The 13,794-nt window shown below is 42.6% G+C and overlaps 1 protein-coding gene across 3 annotated transcripts in view; it reads right to left on the bottom strand.

Moving 5' to 3' along the window:
* The window catches only part of LOC129868648 (vascular endothelial zinc finger 1-like), a 50,389-nt gene that overhangs the window by 10,851 nt on the left and 25,744 nt on the right, over positions 1-13,794 (bottom strand). For 2 of the 3 annotated variants that reach the window (XM_055942812.1, XM_055942810.1), the window contains exon 2: positions 7,006-7,760. In XM_055942812.1, the coding sequence (XP_055798787.1) occupies positions 7,006-7,760 (755 nt within the window). Of the gene's footprint in view, positions 1-7,005; positions 7,761-11,982; positions 12,192-13,794 lie in introns of those variants that run through there. The other variant, XM_055942811.1, reaches the window with a different exon arrangement.

The following is a 13,794-nucleotide window of genomic DNA, read 5'->3' on the forward strand; positions in this document are numbered from 1 at the left end:
ACACAGCAAACCCTTTTGCCACAGCTCGCATTGATGTGCCATCCTGGATGAGCTGCACTACCTGAGCCACTTGTGTGGGTTGTAGACTCCGTCTCATGCTACCACTAGAGTGAGAGCACCGCCATCATTCAAAAGTGACCAAAACATCAGCCAGGAAGCATAGGAACTGAGAAGTGGTCTGTGGTCACCACCTGCAGAATCACTCCTTTATTGAGGGTGTCTTGCTAATTGCCTTTAATTTCCACCTTTTGTCTATTCCATTTGCACAACAGCATGTGAAATTTATTGTCAATCAGTGTTGCTTCCTAAGTGGACAGTTTGATTTCACAGAAGTGTGATTGACTTGGAGTTACATTGTGTTGTTTAAGTGTTCCCTTTATTTTTTTGAGCAGTGTATATATATATATATATATATATATATATATATATATATATATATGAGTCTCCCCCTTTAAACCGCCATAGAAACGGCCCAGCAACGTTGATTGACCTGGGTTAGAGGAATACAATACCACGGATCTGTTGATGAAAAATGTATTTTGATTGGTCCAAAGCATGGAAACACCTCCAAATGTTACCAACTCCCAACATCGAAAAATGGAGGAGATACAACCAAGAGCTGAGCATTTTAAATTAGCAATGGTCACAACAAACGAATGTCTTATTTAATCTAGGGGTGTTAACGTTTCAATGTTAAAACATTTAAAGCTGCAATATATAACTTTTTGGGTGATCTGACCAAATTCACATAGAAATGTATGTTATAGAGCTGTCACTCTTTTGAAAGCAAATCTAAGAAGTGGTAGATCTGTTCTATGTGCGCTATTTCTATGCTTCCCATTCTTAAGTTTAGTTTTTGCGTCTTACTTTCGGTAACTAACAAACGAGCTTCAAAGCCATACAACACTCCTTCCGTGGCCTCCAACTGCTCTTCAATGCTAGTAAAACTAAATGCATGCTCTTCAACCGATCGCTGCCCGCACCCGCCCGACTAGCATCACTACTCTGGACGGTTCTGACTTAGAATATGTGGACAACTACAAATACCTAAGTGTATGGTTAGACTAAACTCTCCTTCCAGACTCACATTAAACATCTCCAATCCAAAATTAAATCAAGAATCGGCTTCCTATTTCGCAACAAAGCCTCCAAACATACCCTTGTAAAACTGACTATCCTACCAATCATTGACTTTGGCGATGTCATTTACAAAATAGCCTACAACACTCTACTCAGCAAACTGGATATAGTTTATCACAGTGCCATCTGTTTTGTCACCAACGCCCCATATACTACCCACCACTGCGACCTGTATGCTCTTGTTGGCTGGCCCTCACTTCATATTCGTCGCCAAACCCACTGGCTACAGGTCATCTATAAGTCTTTTCTAGGTAAAGCCCTGCCTTCTCAGCTCACTGGTCACAAAAGCAACACCCACCCGTAGCACACGCTCCAGCAGGTATATTTCACTGGTCATCCCCAAAGCCAACACTTCCTTTGGCTGCCTTTCCTTCGAGTTCTCTGCTGCCAATGACTGGAAAAATTGCACACACAAAAAATCACTGAAGCTGGAGTCATATCTTCCTCTCTAACTTTAAGCATCAGCTGTCAGAGCAGCTTACCAATCACTGTACACAGCCAATCTGTAAATAGCACACCCAACTACCTCATTCCCATATTGTTACTTATCCTCTTGCACCCCAGTATCTCTACTTGCACATCATCATCTGCACGTCTATTACTCCAGTGTTAATGCAAAATTTTAATTATTTTGTCTCTGTGGCCGATTTATTGCCTTACATCCTTACTCTTCTACATTTGCACACACTGTACGTAGATATCTCTACTGTTATTGACTGTATGTTTGTTTATGTGTAACTCTGTTGTTTTTGTGGCACTGCTTTGCTTTATCTTGGCCAGTTTGCAGTTGTAAATGAGAACTTGTTCTCAACTGGCCTACCTGGTTAAATAAAGGTGAAATACATTTTTTGTTTTCCTGTGTGAAATACACACACCTAAATTTAGCTTGCTAGTTGATCTAAGTAAGTGGCTGAATTAATAAGGTGACGGGGCATCATATTGTGTTAGCTTTCTGCCGTGTTTGAGAAGTCAAAGCCCTCTGGATGAGTTATTTGTACAGCTGCCACCATCTTGATTTCCTTGAGTTTCTGCTCTCGTCCTGTTCTCAGAGCAGGCAGGCCAGTTGCCCTAGCAACTCTACAGACACAACATGTAGCCTACACATGCTGCTTCGGAGCCAGCACTGTGATTCCTTCAGACAAGTGTAACAGTATAACTTTAAACCATCCCCTCGCCCCGACACGGGCGCGAACCAGGGACCCTCTGCACACATCAACAACGGTCGCCCACGAAGCATCGTTACCCATCGCTCCACAAAGGCCGCGGCCCTTGCAGAGCAAGGGGCAACCCTACTTAATGTCTCAGAGTAAGTGACGTAACTGATTGAAATGCTACTAGCGCGCACCCGCTAACTAGCTAGCCATTTCACATCCATTACACAAGTATGTCTCAAAACATTGTTCATTTGCACAATGTCTCTCGTTCACATTCGCTTGTAAATGTCCAAACTCACCAAAAATGCCATTCAGTAGCTCCTACTTATACATGTATAACTTCATGAGTTGGATTGCCTGTCTTTGCAATTTGTTTATTTTCGTTTGTGCTCGTTAGCATATTTAGCTAGCATCCTCCATTGAAATTCGCCATTACCTGTGTTAATTTTGTCAGCATTCTGGTAATAGACACCCAATGTTTTTTTGTGCAAGTTTTTTGGCACCCCTTGTGCATTAAGCCGGTAATACCATATATACCGGTATGAGAGAAGGATGGTATGATGATATGGATACCGCCCAACCCTATTAACCGGAGCTGTATTCAATACTACTATGAGAGCAGCGGCGAGGGGCCGTGCGGTGTGTTTGAGTGACGAGGGGAGCAGGAAGGGGGAGAGAGATAGCAAATCAAGTCGACTCGCGCTGGTAGACTATTTTATTGCTAGTTATTTATCATCTCATCTGATTAAATAGTACCGGTCTTCAAACCGCGAAAAGTTAGTTAAGCTAGCTAGCTAATGTTAGCTAGGCTAATTGAGACATAACAGCGCTTTCCCCCCTTTCAACTCCATTCGTATTATTAAGTAGCAGCTTACCTGCTGGCTCTTGATGTTGTAGCCTGTTCTTCTCATTTAACTTTTAGTTCTATAATTTTAATTACATCTTCCATTGATTAGCCTAGATATCTCCTAAAGGCATGCTTCCCACCCAAAACAGTTTTCAAAAGTTTGAATATATTATGACGTTTTGGCCTTCGGGGATTTTTCTTTTTAAAGTCTGTTCGTGCCAACATTTTTTCCCGAGGCAAGCCCAAGTTCGGAAGCCTAAGTCTACACCCCTTAGTCGGTGATTGGTCAAAAGCAGGGATTCTTCAATAAAGTCTGTTTTCATTCAACGATAGACAAACCGTTTTCATGCAACAACAAAAAATACTTGAGAAATACTGCATCAAACATCCTAGTTAGATGTAAAATTGCGCAACTAAGATTTCCTTGTTAAAAACGTCAAAATGAATGACCGATTTGAGTATTAATTTTGCGGAAGTGTATACTGGCTACGGTGTCTCAAGATCGACAAACCGTACTATTGCCACTAATTTCTTAAGCAAAGGTTTTTTCAAGAGAAGGTCGAAGGTATATGAGCATCTTAACTTGCCACAGAGCCTCTAGCTCTATTACTGTAGCCTAGTGCTGGTTTGATGACTTGTGATTGGACGACAACAAAAAGCTACATGCGCCCCTCTCGTGAAAAGCAAGTGCAGCAGCATCATAAATTATAACATTTTCTCTCTCCGCAGGAAGCATGACAGACCATCTGCATTGTGAATTCACATGGAATGTTATTACTTTTTGTTAGCGTTTTAACAGAAATCCAATAACCCCCCCCCCCCTAATTTAATCAGTTAAGTAAAAGCACATTAAGGTTATAATATTGTAGAGAAAAATCTAATTTGTTGGATATGATTAATAATGTACCCGATAACCCAATTCAGATGCAATGCACACCGGGTAAGCAGTGTTCCCATTTTGAACCATTTCATGTGTACGCCTTCCCAGCGGGCCCAGAGAGCAAATCAAGTACACTATAGGCCTACCGCTGGCCAATCGGATGACTCAGATTACCGTGTCTGCAGTAACATAGCAGGCGTAAAAGAAAGATAAAGCAAAATCGACACATGTTTTTAATTATCTGATTAGAGAGACTCAATGAATACAGCAAAGAACTGCTGTTTTTATGAGTGAGGTCATGTTTAAGTTCTTGCTCAGCACGGTCAGCACTTTTTATTAAACACAATGCAATAAAATGCACATTCTTCCTAGTTCCACTCACACTACAACCAACACTACAGCTGTAATGAATGAATGAGCAGGAAAGTTTATCGATTTGCGTAAATTCTTTTATAGTCGAGGAATATTTCACTTTCTCTGTTCATGAACTAACATGAATTCGTGCATGAGGCAGAAATAATGCGGCGCGACATGAGTTGCGCCATCAGCTGGAAGACAGTGTCCCTTTTTGGTCAGTGTCAGCGGTGGAAAGGGAGAGCGCAGGAACGTTGAGAGGCGGACCCTCAGTCTGCTGCTCTTTCCTTACACTGACCATCAAATGCAGACACCATCAGCCCAGCAAACAAACAGGGCAATTAAAGCAAAGCCAATATGCGGCGATAATGTATTGGGCCTATACTGTAGCCTACTGCACAAACCTCATTGCTACAGTACTGTTTTAAACAAGCTGTAAGAGAAGCCCTTTGCTTCTTGGAAAGCGATGTCAATTTGCCATTACTCATGCCCACAGATTACTAGTGACGCATAGCTGGAAGTAGTGAGTGGATTTGCAGTAAATGTTGAAAGAGAAAATCTTACAAGGCCACTGTTGGCTATGCCTGGAAAGACCGGAATGAACAGTCATTCCAGGTGGGCCAGACTTAAAACAAACTGGGCCCTGTAAAAAGGCACTAAACACCCTACGCAAACAGAGGGATGGAGCATGGTATACATTTTGAGCGCACAAAAGTACGTAGAACTATAGAAAACGACACCCGTCGCTGCGTTTGCGTAAAGTGTGTAGCGGCCTTAACTTCACTAGGGTAGGGGGCAGCATTCGGAATTTTGGATGAAAAGCCTGCCCAAATTATAGAATATGAATATGCATATATTTAGTAGATTTGTATAGAAAACACTCTGACGTTTCTAAAACTGTTTGAATGATGTCTGTGAGTATAACAGAACTCATATGGCAGGCAAAAACCTGAGAAAAAATCCAACCAGGAAGTGGGAAATCTGAGGTTTGAAGTTTTTCAAGTCATTGCCTATCAAATATACAGTGTCTGTGGGGTCATATTGCACTTCCTAAGGCTTCCACTAGATGTCAACAGTCTTTAGAACCTTGTTTGATGCTTCTACTGTGAAGGATGGGGGAATGGAAGCGGAATGAGTCAGAGGTCTGCCAGAGTGGCATGAGCTGACCACGCGTGTTCACATGAGAGTTAGCTTGCGTTCCATTGCATTTCTGAAGACAAAGGAATTTTCCGGTTGGAACATTATTGAAGATTTATGATAAAAACATCCTAAAGATTGATTCTATACTTCAAGTGACATGTTTCTATGAACTGTAATATGACTTTTTGTCTAAACAAAAAGGAGGTATTTGGACATAAATGAACTTTATCAAACAAATCAAACATTTATTGTGGAACTAGGATTCCTGGGAGTGCATTACGATGAAGATCATCAAAGGTAAATTAATATTTATAATGCTATTTCTGGCTTCTGTTGACTCCACAACATGGCGGATATCTGTATGGCTTGGTTTTGTGTCTGAGCGCTGGACTCTTAAAAAAAATCTGACAGCGGTTGCATTAAGGAGAAGTGGATCTAAAATTCCATGCATAACAGTTGTATCTTTTAGCAATGTTTATAAGTATTTCTGTAAATTGATGTGGCTCTCTGCAAAATCACCGGATGTTTTGGAACTATTGAACATAACGTGCCAATGTAAACTGAGGTTTTTGGATATAAATATGAACTTTACCGAACAAAACATACATGTACTGTGTAACATGAAGTCCTATGAGTGTCATCTGATGAAGATCAAAGGTTAGTGATTAATTTTCTCTATTTCTGCTTGTGACTCCTCTCTTTGGCTGGAAAAATGGCTGTGTTTATCTGTGACTTGGCTCTGACCTAACAATCGTTTGGTGTGCTTTCGTCGTAAAGCTTTTTTGAAAATCGGACACAGTGGCTGGATTTACAACAAGTGTATCTTTAAAATGGTGTAAAATACTTGTATGTTTGAGGAATTTTAATTATGGGATTTCTATTGTTTTGAATTTGTCGCCCTGCAGTTTCACTGGCTGTTGACGAGGTGGGATGCTACATACCCTAGTGAGGTTAAGCAGCAGCACAGGAGCAGAATGGGATCTGCTGTGTGTGTGTGTGTAAGAGGAAATCTCAGGCTCCTGCCTCCTAGGTCTGTTTTAAATGGCATTCCCTGGGGAAGGGGTGACGAGCTGGCGGGAACCACAGCATGACGCACAAATCAAAGCCGCCTTTCCCATCCCCCTGCTCACTCCTCTCTGCCTGCATGCCTGTCCTCACAGGGGGGAACTCTTGGACACTGGAGTTGAACTACTCTCTAAAGCGTGACTGTTTAAACATGCTGGGGACCACAAAGGCACTGAGTCAAGACCATTCAACGCTACTATAAATCTGTGAGGGCAGCAGCCAAATGGGACGTGCACCACGTTAATGTCACATTGAACAACTGATGGTCATACACTCTCAACACTATATAGAATGTGTAGACTAACAACCGTGTACCTACATGATCTGAATTAGTTGAGTTTGTAATAAATAGCAAGCACTTTTACTTGAAATGTATGGCAGCTAGCGAGTGGTTGTGAATGTGCATGACTGGGCCTGGGGCCTACCTTGAGAAGCCTTTCCCACACACAGAACAGACATAGGGCTTGTGGACTCCACCGTCGTGAGAGCGCACGTGGTAGGTCATGCGGTCCTTCCTCTTGAAGCGCTGCTGGCAGATGGGGCACTCGTAGGGCTTCTCGTCCGAGTGGGACAGCTTGTGACGGTTCAGATGGTAGACGTCTCGGAAGGCCTTGCCACACATCTCACAGCCGTGGTTCTTCTTCACTGGCTTGGCAGGCTTTTTGGGCTGGCTCTGCTGGGGTACATTGATCATAGAGGCTGGAGACATGATGCTGGAGGCTGAAGAGACAGAGGGGGTGGCCGTGGTGAGGATGCCTGCGATGGTTGATATGTAGGAGGGCTGCCCACTATTCTCCCTGGGCAGGGTAGAGATGAGAGGCACCATGGTGGGGGCTGTCTGAGCTGTCTTCTTGGGCCGGGACACCATCTTGACGCCCGTGTGGCAGGATTCGTGGCGCCGCAGATGGTAGCTGTCACGGAAGGCCTTGTTGCAGTAGCCGCAGATGAAGGGTGTCTTGCTCTTGTGCTCCTTCTTCACCACGGGCATGGGTCCCCTGCCGCTGCCAGTCCCGCAGGCCACGTTGTCTTTGAGGAGCTCGGCGGCGCTGGCGGGGGGTTTCTGGTCCAGGAGGATGGGCATAACAGGTTTCTGGTCCACTAGCTCGTTCCCAGAATTGAGCAGCGGCAGCAGGCTGTTATGGGCCACCTGGTGCTGGTGGTGGAGGGCTTCATTGGCCTGCTGTAGAGACATCACATCAGAGCAAGGTGAAACACAGAACACGTTTCAATTTTCAATCAAAACAATATTACAGTATTACCAGTAGCCTGAACGTGTAGCAGGTGGCCTCCCTGTTGGAACGGACAGGGTAGAATTACAGGTTGAAACTACCATGAGCCATTCTTGCTGTCTGCTACAGGCTAGCTGTAAGCGATAGCTCACTGAAAGTTCAGGTTTTATTTGTGTTACTCAATACAGTCACATTCACTTCACATCCTTGTAGCTCTGCCTTTCTCCTTTATGTAACACGACACTTTTTGGAGATTAGCCTACATCTTCACATTCCTCCTTTATATAACCGCTCTTGTGGTGGGGAAAATAGTTTGGGAGGAAATTAATTTAGCATTAGGCTCTCTTTGTGTTGTGTTACTGGCTTAGATGGCCTACTGGGAATAGCCTAATCTGGGAGCCATTCACATGCAACAACTATTAGGAACAGCTTAATCTCAATGCCATTCAAAGGCCACATCTGAAAATGCTCCAGTGCTGCTGGGGAGGCTTTGCTTTGGTGACTCGTCCACCTCTGCCATAGCTTGGGCCTAGAAGCTACATGAGTTTGCACAACACATGGAGATTGAACTGTCTCTGTGTGGTGGTTCTTCAATTTCACCCTGAGAGCTTGTGCCCTTTGAGTTAGTTCACAGCTCCTCCACTGAAGTGAGGCTTTAAATAGTTGGAGAGTTAAAGCGTGGCTGGCTGCGAGTGTGATTGCGAGGCAAAAGCCATTGCATCGGAAGCAACACCAAAATAGACAGTCCTTCTTGGCGCATGTGGCATCGCAGTAGACCACAGAACACAGCAGTCAGCACTACCGCCACTCTGCTGAATGACTAATGACATGCAAGAGGGACTTCAGTCAGCTGAACATTGCAGCAAATACAACGGGAGGAAATGTACTGGAAGATCTGAAAACATTCACCCAGATAGTCGCCACAACAACCCTGGTCTCCAGTCTAAAACCACAGCAACTAGGAATATCATTTGCCAAAGTCCTTTACTGCACGTAGTTGCTACTGTGCTCTATTGACATCCAAGTCCCGTATAAAGAATAACCTTTGTACCAAGCCACAGTATTGATGTCTGGGGCATCTATTCGATGAATCACGCAAAAAAAGCAGGGTCAGTGACTGTTGGTGTTTTACAGGGACAAAAATAGGCTCTGGCTCTGTCATTAGTGAGGAGACACACTAACAGCCTACTGCTGCTACTGCTGTGGAATCCAAACCTGCTAGCATATATGAAAAATGATCCCCCGCCATGATGGTGCACTCTTCATGTGACTGTAAAAGTAGCCTGCAAAAACACAGCAGCAACCTGGGCATGAGCTCAGCCAGACCAAGGCCCTGGTATACTGGGTGATTCTAACCATGGCAGTAGCAAATGGAGTTAGAAAACCATGATGCATCTGCAACTATTAACAATCAATCTGAAGAGTAAGATGCCTAGTTTATAGCACAGTGTCTTATTTAAAATACAGACTAGTTTCACCTGAATTTTGTACATTTTCACCCCCAAATTCTCATTAAATTCAGGTCATTTTATAAACAAAAACAAAACTTATTTGAATAAAATACATGGTGTTTGTCCTTAAATCATAAAAATTGGATACTAGTTGAAGTCTACATTAAATTATAATACGTATTACATGAAAACACTGGAAATGTTTCTCGTTACGGTAACACTTGCTATAAAAACTCCAATCATTTTTTAAATAATGTTTTATTCACCCTTCATTAATGCTGCACATTTTGGGGAATATTCAGAGGTGGACACTTTTCGTGGGAATTAACAGGAATATATGCACATTAATATTTATACAATTTAAAAATGTAGATGTTTTTTGCATTGGATATATTTACCATATCATATGGAAACAGAAACCTTTTACCTTATCATAAGTAGACAATTACAAATGATTAAATCCTTCCAATAGAAAAACAATTGTTACGAATTGAACTTTAATTCAACGATTTGACTCGTCACATGGGATGATGTCATTGAACAACAAAAGGGAATATTGAATGATCCATCGCATCTCCCAAAAAAGATTTCAGCATACATCTGAAAAATTATAGTCTAGAAACTAAAGCTTTGGTTGTCTTCCTCTCAGGCTTCAATGTCTTCTCCCTGGACCTCCTCAATGTCCACCTCTTGAACATCTGACTCTGAGGCCTCATCATCACTGTCACTTTCCAACCTTGTTGAGGCTGGCTCGTTAACAGGCTCAAAAAGCCTAAAATCCGCCCGGATGGCCACCAATTTTCAACCCATATATTGGTCAGCCTGTTGTGTGCTTTGGTGTGTGTGTTCCCAAACAAAGACCAGTTGCGCTCTGAGGTGGCTGATGTTGGTGGGATTTGGAGGATGATGGAGGCAACAGGGGAAAGAGCCTCAGATCCACAAAGTCCCTTCCACCAGGTGGCTGATGAGATATGTTGGCACGACTGCCATATTGCATCTCCATTCCAAAGTTCTTGCTTGGAAGTGTACTTCGCCAAACTGCCAAGAACCTTGCCCTCATCCAGGCCAAGGTGGCGAGACAGCATAATTAGTGTCCAACATGTACTCTGGGCGTGTATGGGCTTCAGTCAGAAGTCTTCACACTTGATGCATTTCAGAACTGCAGTTTCCTCTGCTTGGAGCAACAGTGAAGGGGGGAAAGGCAGTATGGATTTCTTCTCTTACATCTGCAAGCAGAGTCTAAACTTCAGAAAGGATGGCATTGTCTCCCTCAATCCGTGCAATGGCTACTGGCCAAGTGCATCTGCGCTGTCTGTTTAGCAGCGGCCTCTGCTCAGTTTGCCAGCTGCGTGAGTGAGAGGGAGTTGCCCGTGTGCTTCGCGGTTTACAGCAGTTTTCTTGAAGATCACTCTGCAACACACACGATGCAGCGCTGTCGTTCAGCAGCAGATGATGCGCTCTGCCAATGACTACGCATCCTCACTCGCCATCACTCACCTGTCTAGAAATGGACTCATGCTAGCCACAAGTTCGGACGGAGCTCAATTGTCATGAACCGAAAAATATAGTGATGAATTTCTCTTTCATACAAACGTATAACGAGGAGCACCCCACAGTGTGTTTTGTGCAGTGAAGAGTCTCTCATAACAAACAAATTAATAAATGACAAGTCCTGACCAAACATCCACACCATGATGGTAAACCCAGGAAGTTCTTTCAGAACAGGGCAGAATACTTCAGGAAACAGTGCTTTGACAGTGGACAAGTCAGTCAGCTAGCAAGACATTGTCATTTTATAACATGTGATAAGCAGAAATAAGGGAGTACTAACTAACACTCACAGTAGTAGATGTGAGTTTATCAAACAATCCCCTGGCCTCGTACACAGCTAATCGCTAACATTCGCCAAAGCAAGCTAGCTACTGATAGTACAACCCTAAGTAACAGTACAGATGAAGAAGAAAAATGATCAGGCCCACTGTACATCTTACTGTAGAAATTATCGTTGGAAACTAGTCTAGGTTGGAACTGTTGCTGTTAAAATACAATAATAATTGTTATTCTTAACTGGAATAAAACTGATTGAAGCGAGATGCTTTTTGAGGCAAACACACTGACACAGTTCTGGGTTGGTCATCTACAGGAAGAAGCGGTCTCCTGCCTGACGGAGAACGCAGTAGATGTTCTGGTCCAGTTTAAATAATAAGTACAGAAACAGTTTCAAGGCTGAGCATAACCTCAGTGTTACACTGTCAAAAACAGAGCCCAGAATAGACATGCTCTCATTAGGACTGTGTGTGTTTTCTGGTCCACATCTGTGTTATGCAATTAATTAAATAATATAAATAATTTCATTCTGAACTGGAATTATTATATTTTAACAGTAATAGTTCCAAACTAGACAGATATTTAAGAGTTTTAATGGGGGAAAATAAACATATTTATGTGGATATTTAATTGTTATTTGTTTTAGGCATAAGGGCAATGAAATGTACTGATACGTATAGTTGCATATTTTCACAGAATTCTCATTTGGGTCCCAGACTGAAAATGTTTAAGAACCCCTGATCTAAAGAAGTAGTCCTTGGAGGAGCACAAATTCATTTAATTTCTTCACTTACAGGCTATGACTTCAGAATAAGGATTGTATTCTCAAACAACCCCTTCACGACACTTGACCTTCTCATTAGCGAAAACGACAAAAAAACCTCCATTAACTTACCAACATGGAGGCATGCATAGGGCTGTTGCAGTGACCATATTACTGCCACACCGGCTGTCAGGAGTCATGACCGCAGTAAAATTCCATGTGACATGGTAATCTCCTTTTATGCACTTTGGACATGCTTTGGTATTACCCAACTTGCTAACTACTATCAGGTCCTAATGGCCTGGTACTCCGGGTTCTGTTGTTCCTCTAACCACTTTGTTTGCATTGATATCACAATTGAAAAGCACAGCATACACTTATCATCAAAACAGTAGGCATCTCTTACTTTTAAAATGTACCTCACTGTGATGATCAATGACCAGAAGTTCCACAGCAGGGTGAAACAGTGTAAAACATGGTTGTGGATGTTGTTTCAAAGCCTAACACAACAAAATGGACAGTGCTTTCTAATGTGATGAATTCAAAAACACCTATAGCATATTAGAGCTTATGCATAGGCTTATGAGCCCAAGCCAGAAAGAAAAGCCTGAATTAAAAATGATGATTGTGCTGTTATACAATATATAGCCTACCGCATATTACACACAGCTGGAAAACATGCAAAAACAGATTTAAGTTGTCTTTGGTACATAATTGGTCTAGCCTATACTCCAAAATTAAACAAACTCTAGTAATCACCTTTTGAGTGTGGACTGTATTATGATGCATACTGGATGGACTGGTTACCTTATGCTACACTCCAGACTTTCTATCCATGAGTCCAGGAGAAAACGTACAGTACACTTGGAAAGTATTCAGACCCCTTCCTCTTTTCCACATTATGTTACAGCCTTATTCTAAAATTGATTAAATATAATAAAAAAATCTTCAATACCCCATAATGACAAAGCAGGATTTTAGAAATGCTTTCACATTTATTTATGAAAAAAATATTCTTTAAAAACGTATTTACATAAGTATTCAGACCCTTTGCTTTGAGATTCAAAATTGAGCTCAGGTGCATACGATTTCGATTGATCATCCTTGAGATGTTTCTACAGCTTGATTGGAGTCTACCTGTTGTAAATGCAATTGATTGGACATGACTTGGAAAGGCACACCACTGTCTATATAAGGTCCCACAGTTGACAGTGCATGTCAGAGCAAAAACCAAGCCATCAGGTTGAAGGAATTATCCGTAGAACTCCGAGACAGGATTGTGTCGAGGCACAGATCTGGGTACGGGTACCAAAACATTTCTGCAGCATTGAAGGTCGGGCAGCGAGAGCATGCTCCTCAAACAGGAATATCACCTGTCTGGCAGTGAGAGCATGCTCCTCAAACAGGAATATCACCTGTCGGGCAGTGAGAGCATGCTCCTCAAACAGGAATATCACCTGTCTGGCAGCGAGAGCATGCTCCTCAAACAGGAACATCACCTGTCAGGCAGCGAGAGCATGCTCCTCAAACAGGAATATCACCTGTCGGGCAGTGAGAGCATGCTCCTCAAACAGGAATATCACCTGTCTGGCAGCGAGAGCATGCTCCTCAAACAGGAACATCACCTGTCAGGCAGCGAGAGCATGCTCCTCAAACAGGAATATCACCTGTCTGGCAGCGAGAGCATGCTCCTCAAACAGCGGTTGATGCTTGGCGTGAATTAAGTGTTCCTAAATGTATTTCTCAGCTGCTCATGTGAAGCACATGCTCTGCTATAAAAAGTTATGTAGCCTACAAACGGACCGGCGGGAAAACGTGGCCTCCATTTGCTACTCGAATGCATACAGATGACATGTATTTTTCCCCCTGCCCATTTGATAAATGGGCCACTCTAAAACAAAACTAATTTTACATATTAGTAAAGATTAAATTCATTTGAGAATA

The sequence above is a fragment of the Salvelinus fontinalis genome, chromosome 13 (assembly GCF_029448725.1).
Source record: "Salvelinus fontinalis isolate EN_2023a chromosome 13, ASM2944872v1, whole genome shotgun sequence".
Classification (NCBI taxonomy): Eukaryota; Metazoa; Chordata; class Actinopteri; order Salmoniformes; family Salmonidae; genus Salvelinus; species Salvelinus fontinalis.